This window comes from Micrasema longulum, unplaced genomic scaffold (genome assembly GCF_059751315.1).
Source record: "Micrasema longulum isolate JH-2025_06_02 unplaced genomic scaffold, ASM5975131v1 h1tg000480l, whole genome shotgun sequence".
Lineage (NCBI taxonomy): Eukaryota > Metazoa > Arthropoda > Insecta > Trichoptera > Brachycentridae > Micrasema > Micrasema longulum.
In genome coordinates this window covers 351,292-379,287 of record NW_028277677.1, presented here as the reverse complement: position 1 = coordinate 379,287, position 27,996 = coordinate 351,292, and the positions used below count along the sequence as shown (strand labels likewise).

The following is a 27,996-nucleotide window of genomic DNA, read 5'->3' as shown; positions in this document are numbered from 1 at the left end:
AAATTCGGTAGTAGATTGTTTTTATTTTTCAATAAAATTAAATAATGTAGTACTACTGAAATATTTTCACAACTAAAATCATAAATTATTAATTCAATTAAAAAAATATATAATTAGCTGATAACAAAAAATGAGTAGGTAGGCATTATATTTTTTGGTTTTATTTTTTAACAGGTGTATCTGGGAAAAGTTCTCTCGCTGAAGTTAGTCCAAATAAGGAAATATTTCTATGGTAGGCATCCGAGCCCAGGAATAATACATCTGTATTATGCAATCTATCCAAAATACCGAAGTTTCCATAGTTTGTGGTGAATCTGAAAAATATAAACATGATTCTAATTTTGGTTTTATGTTTTGACAATTTTGAAAGATTTAGGCAAAACATATCTTTAATTATATATATTTTTAATTTTTATACATTTTTTAAATATTTTTTTTTATTCCCTCTTGTTCCCGTTATTCATTGCTTTGCTTATGCATACAAAGTTTTTTTTCCTGGTGTGTATATTTTGCACAATAGTTATTTTTCACGGGTCTGAGTCAACTCCTTCATTAACGTTTTTCATTTTGTAACTATGGCCTTTAGAAAGTCAATTTATTTTTCGGAAGTAGCTTCATTTTTTATAACTTCCTCTGGGTTTTAAAAAAATGTACACTTATTGGTTTATAAATTTGTATAAACCACTTTAATTTTTTTAATTACAGTTCTTCTAAAAACTTTCTCTCTCTTTCTTTCAATTTTCCGTCTCTTTCATACAATATTTCATTATATAAATAGCAACGCGTGTAATTATAAGTTAGTTCAATTTCTGACGATGAGGTAGTAACGTCGAAACCGGTCGAAGTGTAATTAAAAAAATTACAAATTCATAAACAAATAAGTGTAAAATGTCATGCCACAAAGTGAAAAATGTTTTTGATAACAATAATATTTCAAAAATTTGGCTGTATTGTTCGCATATTTGTATGCAGTTTAACCTCTCGACGTCAAACATAGGACAATCTAGTAATATATGGAGGACGTCCTGAGAGCTGAGTCCATCGCGAGGGCAGCAATCGTCATCTCTTTTTTAAAATCTTAAATTAATAATTAAACGCCCATAGGGCTTTTACAATACAAATTTGCTTATATAAAACATAAAAAAATAATAAAGTTTATGAACAAAAATAAGTAGCTGTTATACGAGTACAGAGGTTAAAAAATTAAGTTGATAAAAACATGTTTAAGCAGTTATAGTAGAAGTAATTCAAAAGTTCGTAATTTACTTGTTACAGTGTGTTATTAAGTATATATGAAAGAGTAAACAAAAAAAAAATTAAAAGCAAATTAATTTTATTCTATTTTAATATATTGCTACAGAGATGAAGAACATTTTATAGAAGGGAATATAGAAGTCTAGGCATTAACAGGGCTAATGACCTGTAATTGGCCGGTTCAACTTTACACGCTGTGTAACATTCACCACTCTGGCTATGTTAAAACATTTACATTTCCTCGACTCTTCCATCTGTTGACTTTTATTTTTTTATTTTGGTTCACAAACAAAAAACAATACATATGACATTGGTATAATAATCTCAAATTGTTATTTTAGATATTGTTCATCAATTATATTTGAACACATCATTATCATCATTCCCTTTCCGCATCTAATGGTGCATAGGGCACTGCATTGGTACACCAATCGCAGCGTATCTTAATCATTTTTGTTACATGAAGGTAAGATGATCACTCTTATGCTTTAGGTACCAGTCCGAGGACTACGAAATATTCCAGTGTGAAAAAACCCCTTTAAACAAATATTTCATATCAAACGTGTCGGGAATCGAACCCGAGACCTCTTACATGGTAGGCTAACGCGCTGACCACTACACGACGAGGCCGATACACGAGGTGAAAACAGCATGCACATGGAAAGAAAAAAAAGTTTATAATAGATATTTTTTTAAATTGGCATTTTTTTTTTTTTTTTAAACTTTTGTAAGGTAAAAGAGCTGGAACCTTTATCATGTAGGTGAGATTCACCCGGCTTCTCAAAAATGTTTTCCCTTTCTGTTGTAACTAATTTAGATCTAAATAATCTAAGAAATCCAGCCTGTCTACAAACGTTCGGGCACACTCAAAACATTGTTGATTATGCCAAATTCACGCGGCTCCCACGTTCAACACATTCATGATTCTACTGAGCAACTCAATTACCATTTTTATTCGCTATGGCGAATAACAGACCTGCGGGCTAACTCTCCTTCCCCGGTGATGTGTAGCTAGTGCACATTGCGTCTAATAACTATAATACACATTAGAAACTAGAAGAAAATTATGATTTGTTGTTTTTATTAAAAATATTAAATTCAATATTCGACTGTTCCGAACTGTTAAAACTAATTAACTTGCGAGTGCCCGGCTGGATTACTCGATTGAATAAACTCTTCTATATAAATGAATCTACAATTAACTACAGTGCACACTCGCCTATGAAGAGAATTCATATGTTTGCAAACGAATACGCAAATGATATAGATATATTTAATACAACACTTTTGAATTTTAAAAGGTAGTGTATCAATTTATTATCTCCAAATTTAAATACTTAAATAATACTTTGTTGTTTTATATTGTATACCTTTTATTAACTTATATCTGTATTCTTAATTAATTATTATTTTTCTACATTCTTCTAACTTTAAGATTCTTTTAATATAACCGATGGGAAAAAATGAACTTCTGTTCTCTCTACTGGAATATATGTATGTGTGAACTATATGTAAGATTAGTTTTATATATTTTTATTTTCTTTTTCTTATTACTTCATTTTAAATTTTTTGCTACTTTTGTGTAAAATATGTCTGTTCTTTATATATAAATATATGTAAAACATGTAAAAACCTACAAGGCTTTTAAATAAATGAATAAATAAAACAATCTTTTGGTAAATATAATAAATATTGGTTTGGATATTCAGTATACCTCCATTACACATTTACGTATCGACTGTGTTATTAAATAATAAGTACTTATTAGGCACAAAAAAGCATTTTATCGGAAATCGGGGATAAATTACAAACATCATCAAAAGTATACTCTCAGTCAGTCACGTAGTCCAGTACTATATAGCTACTTAGTAGCTCTCAGGAAATTGGCGCGGGTGCACGTTTCCCCCGAGTCGTTAGCGATACCCAATTTTTTATTTCATGTGTTCAGCAGTTAGATTTGAAATATTATCATCTTTGAATTAAATTATGGTTAATTAAAGCCATTCCCTATAAATATTCCATTTTCCCCCTTTTTAAATCTCTTATTTTTTTAATGCGTCAGTCAGTCAGTCACGTAGTCCAGTACTATATAGCTACTCAGTAGCTCTCAGGAAGTTGGCGCGGGTGCACGTTTCACCCGAGTCGTTAGCGATACTCAATGGTTTTTTCGTGTTTTCAGCAGTTATATTTGAAATATTATCATCTTTGAATTAAATTATGGGAAATTAAAGCCATTCCCTATAAATATTCCATTTTCCCCCTTTTTAAATCTCTTATTTTTTTAATGCGTCAGTCAGTCAGTCACGTAGTCCAGTACTATATAGCTACTCAGTAGCTCTCAGGAAGTTGGCGCGGGTGCACGTTTCACCCGAGTCGTTAGCGATACTCAATGGTTTTTTCGTGTTTTCAGCAGTTATATTTGAAATATTATCATCTTTGAATTAAATTATGGTTAATTAAAGCCATTTCCTATAAATATTCCATTTTCCCTTTTTGAATCTCTTATTTTTTTAATCTGTAGTAACTACACAGCACCGTAACGCGCGGGTGTATTTAGGACAGTAAGGGAAAGGTTAATTTAATTTTAATATTTACATTTTCTTTATTATTGTTGCGTTTCTTACTTTAAATGGTGGAAGTCGTGATATTCCGGGCTCGGTACGAAGGGCAGGTGGTACCCCGAGTGGTCACTCGCGGCCACTAAGATCAGCATGAATATTCCAATCCAATTCATTAACGGGTGTGAGTTGAGGCAGTACACCCCGATCATTCCTGGCAAAAAGTTGATGAAGTGCTCCAAGGGGTGAGAGTACATCGATGTAAGCGCTATGGGCGTGCTCCACTCGTGGTGCTTTTTGTGGATGTATTTGTAAATTCTCTTGTGATGAAGCAGTCTGAAAAATAAACCGAAATGCATAGATACAAATGATTTTTTTTATCATACAACCTCTCGGAACCTCTCTCAGGTTTGATTCCTGATATGGCAGACTTAAATTAAAATAAAAAACTATGTGGTTGTTTTTTTTTGTATTTATTTTTATTTAGGAAGGTGAACATGAACAGAAAATATTTAAAAAAATTAATAAATCCCTCTAAACCGCGAAACCTGCTTGTCAGCAGGTTTCTTATTTTTCCATTATAAAGAAAAAAGTAAGATAAATTATATAAATTTAAAAAATAATACAAACATTATTAAGAACTAAAATCATACGTTTTTTTCTTCCACAAAATTTATTTACAAAAATTTCAATAGATGTCTGTTAACATAAAATAATAATCAATAAAAAGCCTTGTTACGTATTAGCGATTTTTTTTTTTTTTCTTAAAAGTTTTGTCAACATTTTCTTTTAAGATGTGTTTAGGAATTTTATTGAAATTTTTAGTAATTGTATAATGAATTGTTATTTGGCCATACTTGTTTACAAACCTCGGTACTGACAAACCTTCACGTTGTGCTAGCCTTGTATTTTTTCATTTATTTTATTCACTGACGAGGTACTACCTTCCAGACCCGACGGTTGAGCCTGATTGCCTATTGCGAACCAGTTTGTTTATAAAATAATTCAACATGACATTGGTAAAATCCTCAAACTTTATACGTAACGCCATTTTATTCATGAGAAAAAAACTCTTTAGTCAAACATTTTGACTAATTATAGTAAATATTCGTATGTAACCACATAGAGATTTTGTATGTTTACCGGTTTCGAGACGTATCCGTCTCTTCGTGAGGACACTCAGTACACCAACATGCAAATACCAAAATACACTTTCACCTTTACCATCACCGTAATATACATAATATTTACGAAAAAATACATAAATTACATGCAAAGTTAAAGGGGATGCAATTACCACCGTGTCTAAACATGCACTAAAAATTATTTTGATAATATTTAGTAGTATGTTGGAGAATGTGTGGAGGTAGAGGTTTGGGATGGGGATTGTTGTAGTGAGTATCTTGACAAAGAGACGGATACGTCTCGAAACCGGTAAACCTAAAAAGTCATTAGTGGTTAAATAATAATATTTACTAACATATGTAAAAAAAATAATATTGTGAAATAAATTTTTAAACATCGAAATGTGTATAAATGTATTTTTTTTAATTACGTACTTTTGTTTTTTTTTTAATTAGTGTCTCTGGGAAAATTCATATAACGCTGCTTAAAATATTTTACCAGCAAAATATCCACCTAAGAACGGGCTGAGCCATGTTAGATAGAGACTAACTTAACCAGGACCGCGATTACAAACTTTATATTTATCGGTACATATCGAGATGGTATAAAGTACGAATATCTGTATATTTGTATTAAAATATATAAGGGGTCTTTGTCGGTAACCTGTTCTTGAATAAGTTTAGAAAAACCGTGCATGCGTATTTAATTTTTCATACATAAAACTTTATTTTACTTTGTAGATAAGATTGAAGATAAATGTTAACTTCCTTTTTTAATACGGGCTCAGGGAACACCCCATATTAAAGTTAAAATTTTCGATTGTTATGTTGATTCCTTGAAGATAAATATTTGATTGATTTAAATAAATACGCAACATATACTATTGTGTTACTTATTTATACTGGAAAATGCAAGCATATATTGTAAAGTTGTGTAAAAAAAAATAATTATGTAAACAAATAACTATACTTAAAATAGGCATTCTTACATGCACATTTTAAGTGAGAAAAGTAGTGATAACTTACGAGGAGTGACGTCAGGGCCCCGATTTCAATGGAAAGTTAACATTTATCTTCAGTTGTATCTACGAAGTTAAATTAAGTTTTTTGTATAAAAAGCAGAATATGCATACATTTTTTTCTTCTAAACGTGTTTAATTATAAGTTTCTAGCGAATATACTTTAAATGTTTATGCAATTTACTCATTTTCGTACACAAATATCGGTTTTTCTTAATAGACAGTCGAAGATATAACTCTGTTAACTTTATAATCGGGGCCAAGGAGCTTATCTAGCACTGACCCTTATCTTTAAAAATATGGATACGGTGTAATCTGAACAGTTTCATTTTTATTTTGTTGTAAATATGACGTTGCGCAACAGACCCGTGGCCATTTAAATAAATAAATAATAAAATTGTATTGATCAAAATAAGGCAAAATATTACCTGTGTAAGTAGTAAAACATGAGTTCATGCAGGTGGACACACAAGAATAGGTGAAAGGCAACTGTGAGTACTGCGGGTAATGCTCTTACATCCGGATAATCACTTCGAATGAGAAGCAATCCATAGTCCATCACAACATTAAAAGCTTGATTAATCAATATTCCTTTAAAAGACTGTAATGAAGAAAAGAAAGTACAAGTGATTGAATAAAACATCATGCTAAAATAGAGAAGTTGTGGTCCCGTGGAAGTGTCGCGGAGTCCGGATCAGGTCCGAGTTAACCCAACCCTATCACGAGCTGACTCTCATTTTCTATCTTAGCTAATCGATGATTTTAAAAACTCCTAAACTAAAATTTGCGTAAATCCTTAGAATGCAAGATAACTTTTTTAAAGTGTGTAAGGTTTAGGTCACCAACGCGGAGGTGCTGAGTGAGCCAGTGGCGAAAAAGAACTATTGGTTTCAATAACATGGAGAAAACTCGGGCCATATCATGAGCGGAAGTAAATGTGCGCTTGTACAGCTCATCGTGATGGGGAAGTTTGAGAGAAAGCGTGGAGTTAGAAGGCGAAGGATGTAGAAGCATCCGCGACTGGACGGGAGTGTGCGGGGTTGAGGACCTGACTCAATCGGCGCCGGACCGGAATGCCAACGTCGGTGGGACCTGACATGGCACAGAATGGAGAAGAAGGTATTATATAGAAAAGTACGGCCTCCGTGGTGTAGTGGTCAAGACGCTCGACTCACGCACGGAAGGTTCCGGGTTCGATTCCCGGTGAGAACACAAAAAAATAAAATGTGATTTTTTTCAAGCCTGGGTGATCTGTGGCGTAATTCACCACTGTAATTAGGCCTCCTGGCTTGTTGTGGTGTAAAAAAAAAGTTAAAAAAAAAAATGTAAAATATAAAAATTCGTTTTAATTTAGAGTAATGATTTGTATCCGTCAAAGTCTGAGAACTAGATGCATCGAAAAAAGTTGCATAATTTTAATATTTTTATAGTCAATCGAGATCATGATTTATTACAACAGATACAGAGAACTTTTAAAGAAGGAACTATTGAAATCAAAGCATTTACAGGGCTCGTAACCTGCAATCAGCTAGATTACGTGGAGACTTTACACACAGTGTAATAGGGATGTATAAACATCCACATTTCTTCAATTCTTCCATCCGTTGATTTTTGCAAAGTAAATTGGTTGAAACCCATGTTGATGTGGGCGAGATTCTACCGAATTATTTTACTCATTGGGAAGACCCGAAAATATATTAAAATAAACATAGGTACTAGTTCTTTAACTGGTGTTATAAACAAAAATGTCTTGGATGTCTTTGCCTAAATCTTTGTTGGACATCGCCATCATCAAACCCTTATCTGCACTTAATGGTGCATAGGAAAAGAACACGCGGTGTAACGCGAACATGCGTTACAGGAAGGTAAGGTGATCAGTCTTACACTTTAGGTGCCAAACCAGGGACAGTGGAATATTGCAGCGTAGAACCACCTTATTAACATGTGCGCATTTATTCTCCTAGAAATCGAATCCAGGACCTCGAGCGTGGTAGGCGAACACGCCAACCGCTACACTACGAGGCGGAATTTTTTCCAATCGATTTCCTTTTTCAGGATTTTTGCCCGAGAGAAGACAGTTTGTTTGTTGCAGACACTCAAAATATTGTTGATATAATTTATAGTTTACAAGTCTATAAATTATGTATATACAGGGTGGTACCCATAACCGGTGGCAAAATCAACTTTAAAAAAATATATCTCAGAAACAGTTCACAACTTATTGAACATATTTGCCTTTTTTTACAGCCCTTAGAGTGTTCCTCCTCTTACATTTTTTTACGTCAATATTTGGCCACCCTGTATATAATTATTGTATTGTAATGTATTGGGCGAACTTTTCGCGTAAAAGAGTGTTTCTGTAAGCAAAATGACCTTACTTAAAATAAAATTAAAAAAAAATATTACGTTAAATAGTTTTGGAAGGTTCGTTGCTTCGCATTTATCTGGCTGAATTTTGTATTTCGCCAAAAAAGCCGGTTTTTTAGTCAAATCTAAGAAAAGAAAAATGCCTCCAGTAACCCAAAACGTAACAAATAGTATTATATTTGGAGCTATAACGTACAAAGTTAGATGGTCGTCACCTGAAATAAAATGAACAAATGTAGTTATTAAATTGAAAATATTTAAAATAGCCTCTTACTCGGTATGAAAACGAAAATGTTGTACTCATTCATTACTTTACATTTGTTTTTTATTATATATTATACTTTATTATTTATGTTTAAGTGACGTGTATTCTTGGCACATATATATATATATTTGTAATTTCTTAAATTTAATTAGCTAGGCATTTATAATTTAGTATTTTTAGTTTTTTTTATTTGTTATTGTTATATTAGTATAAAACTACTTATGCTCTAAAAAATAAAACATCGCCATCTTAGAACAGGCTGAGAATATTGTTTTGTCCCATGACGCGACCATTGTCCACGTGTAAACAACAATTTGTAGGACAAAAATTGGTCCTTAGTTATCTTCGCCGAGATAGACGACGGGCAGGCTGTCTCCGCGGACCTCGTGACAATAGTGATTTGCTCGACGTGAACGTGTCGCTCTCGCACATTTTATCTGTCGAAAATGGAGGCAGAAAAAAAACATTTTTGTCATTTGGTTCGATCATCAATAATCCCAATACATCTTGGTATAAAATAAATAGTATTTTTTGTGAACTCGCTCGTAATAAACGCGGTCTTGTATTCATTTTCACAGCGCTCACGCGCGAACTGCGACCGAATGTTCGTATTGTCCCAGAGTTCTATTCCGCGTAGTCAAGACTGTTCACGGAGCTGGGACAGGACAATATTGTCGCATCTTTTGTATTGTCCGCATGTAAACGGCCCTCAAGTCTCCTTGGCGGTGCCCACATACTGCCTGAAGAAGCTATCTACGATCCGCTAGCCTTGGGATATTTGTGCTTAAGAAGGTAATCCAGAACCACATAATATGTACTTCGTTTGAGTGAGGAAAGGATGAAAGTGATGTCGGAGAACGTCACCTCCGTCGCCGCCCTCTTGTACTGACCCACGGTTGTTAACACCTCAGTCGAGTGGATGCCAACCCACATACCAAATCGTAGCTCATTGCTCATCACACCGAAAACTGAATTTTGCTTAACATTATTTCGTCTCTATTAATCAGTGATCATGTTTTATCACCTCTACTCTGACAAACATACATCCTAGTACGCCGGTTTTGAAGTCTGTGTTTCAGTATCCCCGTTCGAGAGTCGTTTGTCTCGGTCGATTTAAAATTTACGCATATGGATAAAAACATTTTCAGATTATATTGTACACACTTCATATCTAATATTGATTTGCACACGCACATTGAACGTGTGACACAGTGAAAAGCGTCATTAAATGCGTTTTAAATTATGAAATCTCATTCATCGAACTCTATTGGGTAAAGAAGAGTCCGTAAAGGTTGCCCGACAATTATGACAGCCTTACTCTAGACCCATAAATACGCTTACACCTTAGATACATGGAAAATTCACCCACCAATCCAACTTTAGTTGCCACTACTGATTTGTTCGTTTGTTTTTCGTATAGTACTATATTAGACGATTTCTTTTTAATGCAATTTTTTTCTCTGTTCTTGATGTGTATTATTATTGTCTTATATTCTTTCTGAAATTATTTTTTAAAATATTTTAATATGTGTACTATTATTATCTAATACACATACTGTTATTTTATTTTTACTTCAATATTTATTTGTTAATACCATTTTTTAAAAAATGTTTTTAAACAGGAAAAAGAAATGAAAGATTATTTAGAATTTGCTTTTTAATTTTTCTTGTTTACTTTATATACCATGCCTACTGTTTTTCATTATATTTTTTTATATTTTTTATATTTTTATTTTGCACCACAACAGGCCAGGAGGCCCAATTACAGTGGTGAATTACATCACAGAACACCCAGGCTTGAGAAAAGTCCCATTTAAATTTTTGTGTTCTCACCGGGAATCGAACCCGGAACCTTCCGTGCGTGAGTCAAGCGTCTTGACCACTACACTACGGAGGCCGCCAAATTATATTATTTGTTATGCATATTTTTATACCTAAATATAAATATTAATGAATTTATTAAGGCTTTCTAGGCTGTGTCCGTACTAAGCCATAATAATTCAAAATAAAAAAATCATGGTAAAATGAATTAGATTAAATTATAATGACATGTGATGCAATAGAATAACAATCATGAAAAAAGAAGGTATACGTAATAAATAATAAAATTCCAAAGAATACAATGTAAAAAAGATAATCAGATATAAATATTAAAATAAAAATTATACAAATTTAAATTCATACAAATTTACATTATATCCATATTTTTCTCTTTTTTATTACGAAAAGCTTTTACTTAAGATTTTGCATTGCATTATGCTTTTTTAGTTTATACTTGTCTTAAAAAAAAGTGTTTTTGTTTATTTTTTAAATTATTCCTATGTCAAAACTTACCTGTATTATTTTTGTAAATGCCCCCTAGGCGTATTGTAAAATTATGATAAAATAAAATAAATAAGATAAGTATTAGTTTTGTATCACGCGTCAGTGGGAGAAGCACTTTCCCGAAACAATAGTTGTATTTTTAAATACAATAAACTTTTACGTGTAACACTAATGACGACGTTTTTATATTATAATAATTTAAAATTAGATTATTCACTTTCGTGAAAATCATTTACCAATTCTGTCCAAAAGTTTGTTCCAAGCAATTAGGAAAAATGTCTCCGGTATTCCACAAAATCTATCGAGAAACCTGAAACAATTGAATATCTTAATATTAATAAAAAGGTAACCTTAGTTAAACATCGGAAGACTAAATATTGATATCAATATCTTGTTATAGAACACAAAATTATTACATTCGCGTTATGTCGAGACTAAAAAAAAATATACGAACGATTTATAGCAATTAATGGTACGTAGGTACATTCCTAAATAGACCATGACTCCACTTTGGATAATCCAGTCAGTGGTTTTAGTTTTAACCTCTCACTTACTGTCCCAAAAACGTCCGCGCGTTACGGGGCTGTGTAGTCATTACACATGCAAAAAATGAGAAATTTTGAATCGGAAAAATGTGATATTCATGTGCAATTGATTAAATTATTTATAGTTGAAGTCAAAAGTGGTAATACTTTTAATCAAATTGCTAAAAACATGAAAAAAACATAAGTTCATGCTCCCAGCGCTGGCGAAAGAACCGCCCCGACGAAAGTTTGTGAAGAAGTTTAGTAATATAAGCTTTACTGTGCGCGCGTGTGACGCGCGAAGCTGACTCTCTCGCTCCCGAGTATACCTGTATTATCGAGAGTGAGATGTAAAGAGTGTGTGAGACAATTATTTTTTTTTTTTTTTTTTTTTTTGCAAGCCAGAAATATTAATACGCCTAATGTTGCAATCGGTTCCTATATGGGCAAATGCCTGTTCTAAGAAACCGATTTGTTGCGGCAAATATGGTTTACGAATATTTTTCCTATAAATAAAAAAAACTATATTGAAGAAAAAATAATAAAAAAAACAGTTATAGCCCAAAAGAGAAGAAAAGAAAAAAAAATTTAGTTTACATTAAATGTAAAAATACAATTAAATACACAAATATAAAGCATACATACTTCGTACATACATATACACATACATACATATATACACACATATACATACATATACATATATATACACACATTCATACACGATATATATGCACATGCGAAAATACAATAAATTTATATATGATTCAGTGGGATAGCATAATATTTAGATTACTATCTTCAATAAATTCTCCGATTCCTTACTTCCAATGTCTGTCAACCAAATTTTTAAATTTCTTTTCAAAACTGATGGTTTATCAGATTTCCAAAAAGACGGTATCAGGTTGTATAGTTTAGGTCCGTTATATAGAAATGATTTTTGGAATACCGCTGTACGTGCTATTGGAATCACCAAATCGTTTCTTACTGTACTCCTGGTTAAGTGCGCATGACTCACAATCACCTGAGTGCTCCTATTTTTGTGGATGTCAAGTATTACTTTCCTCATGTAGATTTGCCTTAAGCCAAGGACGTCTAAGGATTTGAAAAGGCCTTCACTCGGATGATTGTACGGTTTTCGCAATATTATCCTCAATATTGATTTATGTACCTTAACCAAGGGATCAAGAATAGTCTTGGCAGCTCCTCCCCAACAAATACATCCGTAGGCCAAAACAGAGTTGCACAAACCATAGTATATACTTTTAATATCTACAATGGACAATATGTTACGCAGTGTTATAAAGATATAGATTAGTTTCCTAACTCTACCCACTAAATAGTTAATGTGTTTTCTCCAGTTAAGGTGTGCGTCAATAAAGATTCCTAAATATTTGATGTCTTGTACACATTCCAGATGGTAGCAATTACAGCTGGTAAGCATGTTACAATTTGTATTATGAATTTTTATCCTTAATTCTATTCTTGGTAGGCTTTTTATATTTGGGCTGAATTTTACGTATTTTGTTTTCTTTGAGTTTAGTGTCAGCAAATTATCTTTGAGCCAGTTTTTAAGAATATTCATTCCTGTTTCGGCCTTAACATGTGTTTCCTCCCAATTATCACCTTCAAATACAAGAACTGTATCGTCTGCAAAGGTGATTATACGAGCGTTAATATTTAAATTACACAATTCGTTTATATATATAATAAACAGCAAAGGTCCTAGCGTACTACCCTGTGGTACCCCAAAATTCATTTCTAAAGGAGTACTGCTGCATTCTCCAATTTTAACCCTCTGTAATCTGTTGGAAATGAAACTGTGTAACCAATTTAGAGGTCTACCTGTGATCCCAATGTTTTCAACTCTTTTTAAAAGAATTTTGTGCGATATGGTGTCAAACGCTTTTGCCAAATCAAGAAAAATTGCAAGTGTTTTCTTACCATTGTTAATGTTGTTTACTAATGCTCCGGTTAATTTTTTTATTGCGTCATCTGTGCTTTTACCTGGTCTAAATCCAAATTGGTTGTCACTAAGTAAGTTTTTACTCTCTACATAATCGCTTAGTCTATTTTTGAATGCTTTCTCCAATACTTTTGAATATGCACTTACCAACGATATTGGTCTTTAATTTTCTATATTCTGTTGATCACCCGATTTAAAGATTGGTTGCACTATTGATTGTTTAAGTTGTGTTGGAAAAATTCCTGATGAGAAACTTAGATTGAAAATGTGCGACAGAGGTTTGGCAATGAAATTTTTAAATTGTTTTAACATAAAAGTATTAACAACGTCAGGACCCTTGGAATACGTTTTTTCTAGACTAGTGATAATTTTAATGATTTCTTGTTCTGATATTTTATTTAGTTGAAACGATGGCATTATGTTCTTGACATTAATAGATGATGCTAGATTACATTCATTCAGTTTGGATTCACATAATATAGCTTCAGATAATTTAGAACCTACTGTAGTAAAATATTCATTGGCAATATGGGCTATTATTTGGGGATCATTAGTATTTGTAGAGTCTGGCAAAATTATAGATGTAATTTCAGGCCCCTTTTTTGATTTAGTTTTTGTAATTTCTCGAATTGTTTCCCAGATTTTACCCGGAGAATTATTGTTACTCAGGAGATTTTTATAATATATCTCCTTTGCTCTTCTAATAACATATTTACACACATTTCTGTATTTTAAATAATATTTTTGTTTACTTTCATTAAGTGGATCTTTTTTTGCTATTTTATGTAAGTGATTTCTCTTATGAATTGATTTTACAATACTATCCGTAATCCAAGGAGTAAGATGAAATTTTTTGTGTGCCACCGACTTACTGAAAGTATTTTTATCAACGTAATGTTCAATTTTTTTTACAAAAATATTCATTATATATTAAGATTACTTTTTTACTACGTGCTCCGGAACATTCGATACATTGGTAAACTTTCTATTGTATTGGTGATTTACCTCCGATTTTTGGTAAAATGCTTTTTCTGTTTCCAATAAGCATTAATTACTTGATAAAAAAATATTTTAACCGATTCGTAAATGTATAACGAAGGAATACAGAATTTTTTTACCGATAATTTATTATATTTATGGGGATATTAAAGTGATTAGATGCACTGTGTACTAGCTACACTTTAGTAGATAATGCTAACACATTTCAGAGCAATGACGCGCTGCCCGCTTAGAGATATACGATTTTGCCCTACTGCATAGAACAAAGGCGTTGCAAATTTTTGATTTAAAGACGTGTAATGGACGCTTTCGTCACTATTCTTGACATTGCTTATAAAACTGGAAAATTTTCTTATTATAATAAGAAAAGTAGAATTTTATATTATATTTATCAATATATTTGTCAATATACACGGCACGTGGTGCTTTTTACTTTACAAAAAAATACATATTGTGTAGAAATAAACACTTCAAATAATATACAGTAGATAAACGAGATTTTTTTTTTCTTATCTACTAATTAAAATACAATAGTTTCATTTATGAACACGCTAACGTATTGTGTAAATATATTGAGTTTTTCTACTGACATTTCTTGGTGGAACTGCATTTTAATTATAATAAAAAAAGTACTTAATAGTTTTATTCCACTTTTATTTATAATTATTTTACATTTTTTTTACTTTAGACTGGTCTGACCAGTCTGACGATGTCGGTCACGACGAAACCCGGTCACCGGTAAAAAAATGAAAAATAAAAGTGAAATAAAACTATAAAGTATTTTTATTATTATAATATTGTGTAAAAATTAAATCATTAAAAGCCATATAAAAATTAAAAAGTACGAAAAATGTTTTTTTGTTCAAATTTTTTTTTTAAAAAAAGGACAAGTAGTATATCTTTCATCTTCGAGGTACATTGAACAAAAAAAAATACAAAATGTAATTCTACTAAGCTTAAGAGAAAAACAGTTTTTTTTTAAAGTTAAAAATAAGAATCCAAAAACCATACAATATATTTTCACAAAAGTATACAAAAACTAGAAAAAAAGTAAAGAGAAAGCAAATAAAATTTTTGATTTATAATATAGGTACATAAATATAGCTTGACAAATGTAAGTTAACGTTCACCATCTTTGAAATAATTGATTTATATAAACTTTACTTGATGTTAAATATATCAGCAACGTCAGAATAGTTATTGCCGAGTACATGGAGTCGATTCAGAATAGCATTATACGAGTATACCGTTCGCGAATTGTTGCAACTTAACTGAGGTACTTGATTAGTCTTTCGTCCAGGTACCTTGAAGTTAATGAGTGCTAGTAGATTTAGGCAGTCCCATGTAAAGTTGACAATCTTAAATAAATTCAGTAAATCTATTATTTTTCTTCTGTCAGATAGTTTTAACAAGCTTAAAAGTATTTAATAGGATGTCATAGGTAATAAATTCACATCTGATGCCAAGTTTAAAGTTAACATATCTTTAAAATTTATTTTGAACTCTTTCAAGAGTATATTGGTGTAAACTGTAGTACGGAGTTCATATTGTTGAGTTGTATTCCAACTGGCTTCTAACTAAAGCCGTATACATCAATTTCAAAGTATGAATATTTTTTAAGTCCTTTGTCACTTGATTTTTTCCTTCCCTTTATTCCCTTCTCAGAGTGGTTTTCCATCTCAGTTAAGATACCTGTCAAATATTAGCATTAAGGCAGATACATACTAACCAAATAACTGTGTTCTTGAACGCCGCAATACCGATGAATCCAGAAGCAGATAAAATAACAAGATTGTACAGCATTGCTTTCACTGTTGGTCTAGGTTTGCGTTTCCCAGCATTAAACACTTTCTCATCTGAAAACATATCAAATTCGCCGGTTACAGATTAAACCCTCGAATATAAAATATTTTTACTAAAAATATTTTCTCAAAGTCTGGTCCAGATTCCTTAATGACTTATTCTAGATTTTATAACAAATTAATACAGAATCTACAATATCTATCTATGTATATGTACAAGTAAAGTTTGAATGTAGGCATGTGCATGTGTATGTATGTGTTTATGTTTTCATATGTAAATTTGTTAAATATTTTTCTATGTACCCATATACCTATGTTGGTACATTTCCTTATTTTTACTTATTATTGTATCTTTTAGTTTTTCTTATGTTATCTTTAATTTTAACTAAATTTACATACTTTTGTTTCACTGCTGCACTTAAATGTAAGTTTTAATATATGTAAAAGCCCGTAGGGCGTGTAAGTTAATAAATAAATAAAAATATCAAAAACAAAAAAAAAAACATTTGACGAGTATACTGAAATATCACATACAACAAATACCGATAAAAGTATATGAAATAGAATGAAAATAATTCATTGTATTTTCAAAATCAATACGAATATTGTGGAGACATTTTATCACATATAACTTTAAAAAGAAATAGTTTAAAAAATGTCACTAGAAAAACGCGATTGATAATTAAGACGTCAAGATTCGTGACGATGTTATAAAAAAATTCAAACGGTCTGGAACCGAGTTGAAAATTATTATGTATCGTGATGTATTAGGGGCGTGGCCAATGCAATGACCTTTTTACGGGAATTAAAAATTACAAGTTTAAAATTCCAAAAATTCCAAAAATTCAAAAAAAAAAAAAAAACATTTTCTAATAGTGAGTTATTTACAACTCGTTGAAAATGGCCCTCAAAAATTAAATATTTGGGTAAATCATAAGAACGCAAATATTTTTTTTACAAAAAAAATTAATGTTTTTTTTGCCTCTAATAAGTAGTAAAATTATTTTTTTAATTGACAGTATTTCATTGATATTTCCCTATTTCAATAGAAGCGTAGATTTTCACGGTCACTGTTATCAATACGTATCTTTTTTGCCTTACCCAAAAAAGATACATATTAAAGAATGTGAATAGTCAAGATATATTTAACACTTAATATAATAGGTACATAAGAAAACTAACGAGCGTGATTCAGAATAACAGAGTATAGACGTTTTGTCTTTTTCGTTCTTTATTTCTCTTAATCAAATCAAATGCAATTTTACACTCCTACTTTCCTTCATTCATCCTCCACCACTCCTCACCGCTATCCTTCTTTTTCATTCTCACTATCTCCTTGTTTTGTCTCTACTTTTGTAATTTTAATAAATATAAATAACATTGTTTCAATTACCTATCATTTTTTTTATATTGCTTAAACCGTCGCGCGTCGCTTTATTTAATTTATTTATGATTTATTTTTTTCATATTATAAACAATGTTAAATAATAAACATAATTTGACCTCGCTGGGGTACTCGTGACAATATATATATATATATTTTTTTTTACATCTGAGAATATATAATGAAGACTTAATATACAGAGATAAATTACAAAACGTTAAGACAGGTATAAACACTACATATTTATGTTTATATTTCATTTCTGTATACCTATATTATTTATTTTACAATTATACTCGACTGAATAAATGTTATTAGATGGTAGGCTCTACTATTTGTTGTGTCTTTGTATATACATTTAAACATAAATAATTAAATTTATTATATGCAATGCTTTCATACTTCCACACTTTGTACATGGAATAATAATATCGGTGTAGTAAACAAATGCAAGATATAGTTTAAAAAACAATGAATGAGACACTTAAAGTAATATTCAATTTTAAGAAATATACTAGAACTCCAGATAAAAAAATGCTCAATTAAGATGAGTTAATTTACCCATAAAATATGAATGAAAAACAATAAAATAAAGACGAATTTATAATTAAATTTTAACTTCAGTCCACACTCAAGAAATATAAGAGTGTCAAATAATTAAGCTTGTGAACAACCCAAGACTAACAGAAAAAGAAACAGTTTTGTGTATACAGCGATAAAGTTTTACAATTAACTTCTTTCAAAAGACTTGAAAGATATGGCGAACATTTCCATCCAAAAATACCTTAAAATAACTGTTCTTGCGGCCCATATATATAGTAATTAATAAAAATAAGTTTTGTATGTGAATGTTATTTTATCTACTTGGTCAATTAATTTAAATAATGCCATAATATACATTATATCCCCCCTTATACCTGCACTTTTGATGATTAGGAATATGTTAAACCAATAAAATATGTAATGTACATTGTTAAAGTTGCCTATTGTCACCAGTTCTGAATATGTGTTCGAAACGGCGGTTGTTATGGATTTAATTAATTTTTTTAATCGGGTTTCAAAAGACCAAATCTAAAAACATAGGAACCCGGGAAGCCATTGAAGAACTGCAGCCGGTACCGAGAATGAGGACTTTATATGGTCCACTTATATTTTGGACCCAAATCCTTTAACAGTCTGCCAAAAAATGTTCGGGACATAACAAAATATCCAAAATTCAAGCAGAAAATAAAAAATATGATAATGGACAGAAATGGAATTATCCCGGAAACACCCTACAATTCCTATAATCTAAGTAAATTAAGATTTATAATAATGTGTTTGTATTTAAAATTAATTATTTTCTGTATATCTCTATAAAAAGTCAACAATTAATTGTGTAAAATATATATATATATATATCACACTAAAATAAAATTATAAAATGTCGTCCTTGGCACGGGTTTATCCAGTGAGAAATACATTGTTAACTCAATTATGTAATATATTTTTGTGAAGTTTTGTCATTCAAAAACCTAGGATTGTATCAATTTCATTTTTAAAATTGTAAATATTTAATTTCTACAGTATGTTTTGAGTAATTAATTATTCATACCCGTCATTCGACGGGATTAAAATTTTACTAAAAACGTACTTAAAAAAGTAATACGGGAATTTACAACCAAAATATCTGTCTTAAATTTTTTTTATTGAAAACTTGACAATAGCGCTTTACGCACTTTGTACAATTAATAAATTATTTTTAAAAAAATATAAAAATATGTATAAAAATTAAAATAAAAAAATCGTAATGTTAGTTCGCTTCTTGCTTATGTCAGTCAATTTATTAAAGAGGGGGAGAGGGTGAAGAAATAATTTATGGCTTCGTGAAATAAAGAATTATATTAGGACAAAACTAAATCTACCTTAGAAATAATCTTAAATATAACTTAAAAATACCCTGACGAAGAGTGTGTGACGGGGTGAGCGTCGCGGCGCGGCGACGTGTGGCAGCTCGATGCGTCATCGGCAGGTTCTGGCGGCTGGATCCCGATGCTGCAGCTTGACCGGAGACTTCGGGCACGGAAGGCGGCGGCTGAAGGACTCGACGTGGTCCTGGGATCTTCTTAGGCGTCTTATAACGCGGCGTGAACTTCCGAAGTAAGTACCTGCGATTATGGTTAATCGGACAGGTGTTTACTTGCGGCTTGAGCGTGAGGAATTGCGGCGGTGTACGGTGGCGTACGGCAGGGTGTTCGCTCTAAGCCAGCGGACTTAGTGGGCTTGATCGCGGTTTGCGAAGTGAGCGAGTGTCACCCGTGACCTACTACTCGACTTAGTGACTTGAGAGATCACATCGCGAATTGACTCTGACGTCACGACTCCTTCAAATCTTACTTCTCGAATTTAAACTTCCGAATCTTTTTCGAATATCAACTTTCGAATATATCTTTATCGCGCATGTAGTGTATTTTATACCAAATCCTTCCACCCTCTCTCTGCGGAACTCTGGGCCTTCCTCTTCAATGGCCTCCTCCAATCCTCGTAGGTTAAACATGGTGTTGGACCAACCCTTTTCCATCGGGGTTGTTCCCGTTGTAGCCCCGCCCCTAACTTTTCTTTAGTTCTCGCTACTCGTCATGATGTGCGTATCTTCTATTTTTTTCCTTTTTTTTTCTTGGCATGACCGTTTACACATACATTTACATAACATGTACATTTCGTACACTAATAAACAATTCCCTTATTTATTCTTATTAATTAATATTAAACTACTTATTGATCTAATTAGCCGTATATAATATTTAATATAACATTATTTATTCAAGTTTTTATGTGCTAGACAATATTATTTACAATACTACCAAAATATTTTATTCAATAATAAATTCACATGAATTAGGGATTTTGAAGTCTTCTTCTATTTAAATTTTAGATACGGTAAAAACAAATCCTAAAGTAGCCTCATACCCTCAATTTTACATCAGAATAAAATGTGTCTGTTTATAACTCAGTCAGAATGAGTTTAATTATTTAATAGTAAAGCGGCTCGAAGGTGCTTTTTTCACAATAGTGGCGCTATATAAATCAGTAAAATATTAATCCTATTATTTTTAACTAGTACCTTAAATTATACTTATATTATTGTTTCTAGATAAGCATGTCAAGTGGTTCGCATAAGGAGTTGTACATTATTTATTGAATGTGATTTAGGCATACAAATATTAATAATTTTAGTATATTTTAATTTTCGCATATGACTATGCACGCATTGATTAGAGTTCGGAATTTTTGTTTACCAAAATATAGAAGCAGTTAAAAAATGTCTCTTTGTTTCCTCCAAACAATGACAGAATCCTAAATCATAACGTTTCGAAACTTTCTACATGCGACAATCCTTTAGCGTAATTTCTCCGTTTTAGTGTCCTGTGACTTTCTACATTTATTGGTGCTTAAGGCAATGTTCATAATTGTTCTCCCAAATATTAAAGAATATTACTTAAAAAACACATTGTTTAGAAAAGGGTTTTTTTTATGACGCCACTTATATTAGGGTTCGACTGGAGTCTTTAAGTGCGGATGTGCCTCTTATAATTATTTTCAGCGACAACTAATGTGTACGTCTCCTTTTGTTTCCGCTCGACAAAAGAAAAAAGGACAAACTTCGCGTTCAGATTTTATTACACACTGGTTGTTCTGTTTGCACCGATTTCTAAAATAAGATTTATTGTTTTGACACCGTCTATATTTTAATGGAACATATCAAACTTAATTCCGTAAATAAGGGTTAGAAGCGAAACTTCTAGATGTAGGTTCTGCAGTGCAGATAAGGAAACACCTAAACACATTCTATGTGAATATGATGCTTTACATCACAAAAGGAACCTCATTCTCGGGAGATCACTGGTTAAACCTGAGGATGTTAAAGAGCTCGCCCCTTACCTAATAGCCCTTATACATCTGGGCTTGGAGGGGAAATTTAGCAAAATGTAAACTCTCGCCTTCCACACAGCAGTCAGGTTCTTTATAGACCTGGACTTGGAAGGCAAGCACGCGTCCCCGTGAATACACGGGGACGCGTCACAATAGATCTCATAGGTCGCAGTGACGTCAAGAGCTTGAATAGCACTGACCCCCCCTCTAAGAATAGGAATAACGGTTAGAAGTTTGAACCACTGGCGGCTCCTGGCTAAAAACTTTGGCAGTGCATTTCTTTACATTTTGTCAACTTGCACCTATATTGAGTTTAATAATATTATAACAATATGATTAGTCTGACAACTGGCGACGAAGGTAATTTGCAAACGTGTGAAGACCAGATAAAATAATAAAAATTCCTTCGGATTATTTTAAGAAATTGGACCAGCTAGAGTTTTGTCGCTTGCGAGGCAAACGACAAGGGGCCTCAATTATGAACGCTATCTTCATCTGTATATATCGAGACGGTATAATTAATTTCGGTACTATCTGTATCTTCCTCAATATGATCTACCTACTTGTCATCTCGACATCATATGATCAAAATCAACCAATGAATGACCCCGAAGATTTAGTCCGCGTTCCTAACTTCATTAACATTTAAAATGGTTCTCATTTATATTTAAAATAGGCTTCTGTGATTAAAGTGCCAACTTCAAAGCGATTATAAACTCCAATAAATCTCAATTCAAGCAAAAAATGCTCGCTTGTACATGACTTTTAAAAGGTTTTTGACAATTGCCAAAACGATATGCTTAACGATCGTCTGTATTTATCTACCGAGTGACTAAAAAGTCGGATCTTTCTACACGTCGATACGTATTTTCTGAAGACCAGAATAAATGAAATGGTAATATTTATTTTCCATACTTGCAATATTTCTTCCGAAATGTTGCCACTGTACCTTCTTAAGGGGGGATACGAATTATGCTGTCTCAGAGGTCATGTGGAAGACCACGCGTAAGAACGCATGCGCTGCAATTACACGGAGTTTTCACCTTCAAACTTCACCGCTAGTGGCGCTGTACTAACTGTCAAAATTTTATCCCACCTCAATGACATTTTAAAGAAGACTTATACCCGTATGCAGAGACAAAACTTAAGGTGAGGAAAGTACATTCTATTGTCTTCACCTGCGGGTTATTCTTTGCATATGAGATTATAATGTACTTTCCTTACCTTAAGTTTTGTCTCTGCATACGGGTATTATTTCTCCTTTGTATTTTATATAGGCCTTAAAAAAAGTGGCAACCTCAAAACGATTAAAATTTGAAATAATTACAGGAACATTTTTGGGTGAAACAAATTTTTTGACACTTTTGATTCGTAGATTAACGTATCGAAGGGTTCTAGACCCATCGGTATAAACCGATGAACTTTCATCAAAACTTGATGGTGGGGGGATCGGTAGTGTATCTTCATAATCATTAGAGAGAATTTATCTTCAACTTTACCGTCAAGGTGAAGGTATGACGTCTTTATATTCCCATCATAATCGAGGCCAAGGCCTCGAAAAAAATATTTTTAGATTTTCAAAGAGCGGAGTACGGAGACTAGAATCACCGGAGAAGAATCATCAGGATTCATCACCGGAGGAGACCAAAAACCGGAGTTCTACTTCATCGTCAGGAGACGGAGATCCAGAACTAGCAACATAAAAAATTCCTTACTAGAAAATGACTTACTCACGAACTACAGCCATAAGCAAAAAGTATAAAAATATGATGTGAATATGAAATGAATTACGTCATCAGATTTTTTTATGACGCACATTATAACACGATGTCAGAATTTCAAGAACCTATAAAAACCATCTCTTTAATTTCCTCATGGGGACCGAATGATGCATAGGGCGCTGCATTGGCACTTATATCGCAGCGTATCTCGATTATTAATTATCCACTTTATTTATATATTTTGTTTCTTTATTTCAAAATAAATCATTTACGTCCAAAAAACGTGGTAACGTATTCCAACAGCAGGAGATTGGGTTGAGTTGGGACGAATAGATTATACTAAATACTATAAACAAAATAACAAATACAATAAACATAGTTTGAAAAATAATAATTTTATAAAATATTATTAAAATTGGAATACATCACGGTCAAATGATCAGTCTTACGCTTCAGGTGCCAGCCCAGGGACTATGAAATATTGCAGTGTTAAAATCCCAATTAAATCAATATTTCATGTCAGCCTTATCGAGACTAGAATCTATGACTATGTGTGCGTGTGAAATAGAACCAGAACCCTTGTCGCGTTCGACTCGATGGCTACAATTATTTTACCTGAGAGTAAAAACGAGTCGAAAACGCTCGTCCAGCTTTTAGTTCAGCTGTATTCTTTATCCGCTTTACGGATAAGTTTTATTACCGCATATCATAAATATTATTTTTCTCCTCGAAGATATACATGGATGTTTGTTGACGATTTAAAAAATAGTAAATCTATAAAGCCATGGTTTCCTAAGAGAGCGTTCCTGTCATATAGCGGCCGTCATGTGGCGGCGAACGACGTCATAAAAACGTAGTCTACATATATAGACTATCATTTGCTAGTTATTGTTATTATTGCTTTATGTTTGTGAGGAAATATGACGATTTCTGACATAAGCTTGTCTTACAAAATTCACAGTGAAAGGAACAATAAAAGTTCTTTATGATAAAAACCGGCGATTATGAAATTGAAATTTGGAGAATTAACTCGATTTTTAGTTTTTTAAATTTTATAAAGTACTCGTATGTTTTTTTATCAATGCACGGGTAGGTGAAGCGTACAACTTACCACCTAATCTTCATATAACAAAGAAACATAGTTATGCAGAAAGCAGCCAGCCATAGAAAAGTGAAACTGAGATGAGAATGTTTGTGGAAACAGTGAATATTCTAACCTACACAACAGTTGGAATGTGTTTGACCTTGAGAAATAATTAACAACTATTGCATTAGTTTTTTTAATATTTCAAACAAGTATAAATTTACGTATTCGACCAGTTTTAGTAGTAGTTTTAAAGCACCGTAAGATTTCTCTAAAGCTGTGGGTGTTTTCTGCAAATTGAGAAATGCCGTGATGTTGCGATTTTCACAGTTTTTTGTATGAAAGTGGCCTGGCTGTTTTAAGCAGAACATAGAATTGACTGTACTGCGCCCGATAACATCAATATCTCATTCTATCAAAATTGTGAACTGGCTGCTTTCTGCATAACTATCTTCAAATGATCCTAGATACAGATTTCTTGCCAATAACGTTAAGCAAAAATTAGTCCAGAGCTTACTTCCTCCACTCCTTGATTATGCAGATGTATGTTATCCAGACGGTAATTCTGAATTGCTTAACAAGTTGGAACGATGGCAGAATGTTTATATACGTTATATCTTTAATCTTCGCAAATGCGATCACATAACCGAATATCGCACGCAATTCACATTCTATCACTTCTTCAGAATATTTGAAATAATTCCACTTTGTCTGTTTATCTGAGAGAGCTCATCCAACCTCTATCACAGCATGGACAATCTCATCGCTCTAGTAACGAAAAAAACCCTTTCAATACCCATGCATCGCTCTATTTTGTTTGCCCCCTATTCACAGTAGTAGCTGCTCTATTGTGGAATAATCTACAACCTAATGTCATAGGCGCCCTTTCTTTATTTACTTTCAAATCACGTATGAAATGTCACTTCCTGAATATTTGAGTTTTTTCTTTCACTTTACTCTTTCCTTTCCTCTGTACCCCCTCCTCTCTTCAAAGTATAGTGTAGATATTTAGTCCATTTTTATTTTAAATATAAACATACAAGTGGCGCAAAAGTTGTCACCCGATGTTCTTTGGCTGTATTTTTTTTTATAAATGAAATAAATTAGTTCTGCTTTTGAATTGTATTTAAATAATGTCTTCATTTTTTTTCCCTCAAGCTGAAAAAATTATATGGGCCAAGTGGCCGCCGCCAGAGTTGATGACCATGCGGGCCCGATTTATGTCATTTTCCATCACTCTTTCCAGAACGTCCGGCAAAAGGATCTCGCATTCTTGACGGAAGTTCTTTTGGAGAGCTTCAATAGTCTGACATTTGTTGATATAGTTTGAAACTTCAAGAAACCTTACAAAAAGAAGACTGGAACGGTTAAATCGGTCGATCTTGCAGACCAGTGCAAATCACCAAAACAAGAGATTATGCCACCCGGAAATGCAGCCGTCAGAATATTGGTTGTGGTTCGTGTAGTATGCGCCATGCTCCATCCTGTTGGAACCACACTTCCTCCAATTCCAATTCATGAAATTGAGGAAGGAAAAAGTATTGACCATGTCGCTCGCCATCCACAGTAGTCGTTAGGTCCGTGGCTTTTTCAAAAAAATTCGGCCCAACGACGCCTCCAGCATAAACATCACATCATGAAGTAACTTTGAGCAGGTGTAATGGATCTTCGTGGGTTAAACGTGAATTTTCAGTGCCCCAGAAGAGATAATTCTGCTTATTTACAAATCCACAGAGTTGGTAATGCCCCCCCCCCGCTCATGACGATTTTCGATAAAGTCTTCCTCGTTGTCGTGATTTGGGATGGCTTGAGCGTAGGTTACACGCGCTTGGCTGTCAATGGCTAGCAACTTATGCACTGTTTGCACTTTGTAAAGGAACATCTTCAAGTCTCTTACCCAAATTCTCTGTAAAGACTGCCGATTGATGGCCACTTGCGTGGCACGTCGTTTGGTCGATACTCCGGGGTCCTATGCGACATCTTCAGCCACAGCCACGATATTCTCAGCAGAATGGTTGCTCCGGGGCCGGCCAGACCTGGCAGCATCTTGTGTTGTTGCATACTCTTCTAGGCGAGTGGCTAAACGCCATGGTATTTGCCAAGTTGGAGTCGGATGACTGGGAAATCTGCACCTAAATTCTCGCTGCGCCAACACCACTGACAAATTATTCATGTCATTGTCATTGTTCATGTCCTGTTGACGTGTATTTTGTATCTATTTTCTTAACAAATGTCAAAACAGAACTGACATTTGCCGCCATTTGCAAAAATTATGGCATCTTCCGATAGTATATGTATTACATATGTGTATGTACCAATGTTTTGTTTTTCAATGAAAATATTGTAATATACCTCCAATACCTAGATTTGTTGCAACAGAGAGAGAAAACATTTATGTGAAGGGAATATAGAAAAATAGGCATTTACAGGACTTATGACCTGTCGTTGGCTGGTTTAAGTGCCCACTTTACGCACTATGTAACATTTACCATCCAACCTATGTTAAAACATCCATATTTCCACAACTATTCCGTCTGCGAATTGGTTCAGCCGTATGAATCTCACCCACATGATAAAGGTTTCAGCTCTTTTACTTCACAAAAGTCAACAGTAAAGAAAAGTGTATGTTTAAACATATGCAGAATGGTGAATGTTACACAGTGAGTACAGCGGCCACTTAAACCAGCCAACGACAGGTCATAAGCCATGTAAATGCCTAGACTTCCATATTCCCTTATCAAAAATGTTTTCCCCCTCTGTTGCAACAAATTTAGATCTAAACAACTCCCTAGGGAGGAAACCCAGCTGGTCTGCAAACATTTATACACACTCAAAACACTATTGTACCTACATGCTCAAATACAGTTTTTCTCAAATCCAACGGTTTGGGTAGGTAGGAGGAAATTGCCTTAAGGCCCTTATGTATAAGTATGTAAACTATGTATCTATAAAAGTGGTTAAATAAATCAATAAAAGGTGCGGTGCATTTCACGGTTTGATGATGATGATAAACACGTTTTATTGTGAAGCAAATTCTTTACCGATGAACAACCTAAATTGCAGTTGACAAGTTTTTGCAAGTTATAAGAGGATTTGCCTCACTCAAATTAACATAATATATTTTGTTAACTTACCAGCTGTTTGCCTTAAAGGCTTGGTTATCCCTTCTTGCGGATTATTTGTCATGTTCAATATTATTTTTCTGAAGAACGTTAATTATTTTATTTATATAAACGACCAAACACGTGAAAGTCTCCGTCTAACTGGTTGATTTAGAACTTTGTAACATACGTAAATTATACGTGACGCGTGTTTTTTTTTCGTTCGAAATGTTCGTCCCCGGTGGCGATGTAAACAAGACGCGTATGTTTGTATATTGTATAAGCTACCTGGCATAATGTCTTCAACTATGTATCTTAGTATCGTCAAACTATGAAGAACTTCAGCCCTACGTTAAACTGTATACAATAAATGTTTTCTTGGGCGAGGTAAAAATTAAAGCATATGTACGGCAAAGTTTTTTGAAAATGTACAAAAAAAATAATAAAAACGATCTAATTTGAACGACGTCACTAGTTTATTTATTTTACAGAAACAAACAGTCGACAATGAATAGGTGCGAAGGTTTTCACGGTCACTGTTACCAATATGTTTCTTTTTTGGGTGATACCGTGTATGTTGGATTTATTTTG

The 27,996-nt window shown here is 32.9% G+C and overlaps 1 protein-coding gene across 1 annotated transcript; it reads right to left on the bottom strand.

Moving 5' to 3' along the window:
- Nucleotides 1-124: 124 nt before the first annotated feature.
- LOC148281273 (fatty acid hydroxylase domain-containing protein 2-like) lies at nucleotides 125-27,559 on the bottom strand. Its single transcript, XM_088226935.1, has 7 exons — nucleotides 27,439-27,559; nucleotides 16,131-16,257; nucleotides 11,149-11,222; nucleotides 8,362-8,537; nucleotides 6,384-6,556; nucleotides 3,879-4,148; nucleotides 125-314 (listed from the first exon to the last, which is right to left on the bottom strand). Exons 1-7 carry the CDS (start codon nucleotides 27,488-27,490, stop codon nucleotides 161-163), a joined length of 1,026 nt encoding a protein of 341 aa, XP_088083061.1. The 5' UTR covers nucleotides 27,491-27,559; the 3' UTR covers nucleotides 125-160.
- Nucleotides 27,560-27,996: the final 437 nt, after the last annotated feature.

Coding starts and splice junctions, on each gene's coding strand:
- LOC148281273 (XM_088226935.1), bottom strand. CDS start 27,490: ATGACAAATAATCCGCAAGAAGGGATAACCAAGCCTTTAAGGCAAACA. Junction 11,223..16,130: donor TTCAAGAACACAGTTATTTG/GTTAGTATGTAT, acceptor CAATTGTTTCAG/GTTTCTCGATAGATTTTGTG. Junction 6,557..8,361: donor ACCTTCCAAAACTATTTAAC/GTAATATTTTTT, acceptor TCTTCATTACAG/TCTTTTAAAGGAATATTGAT.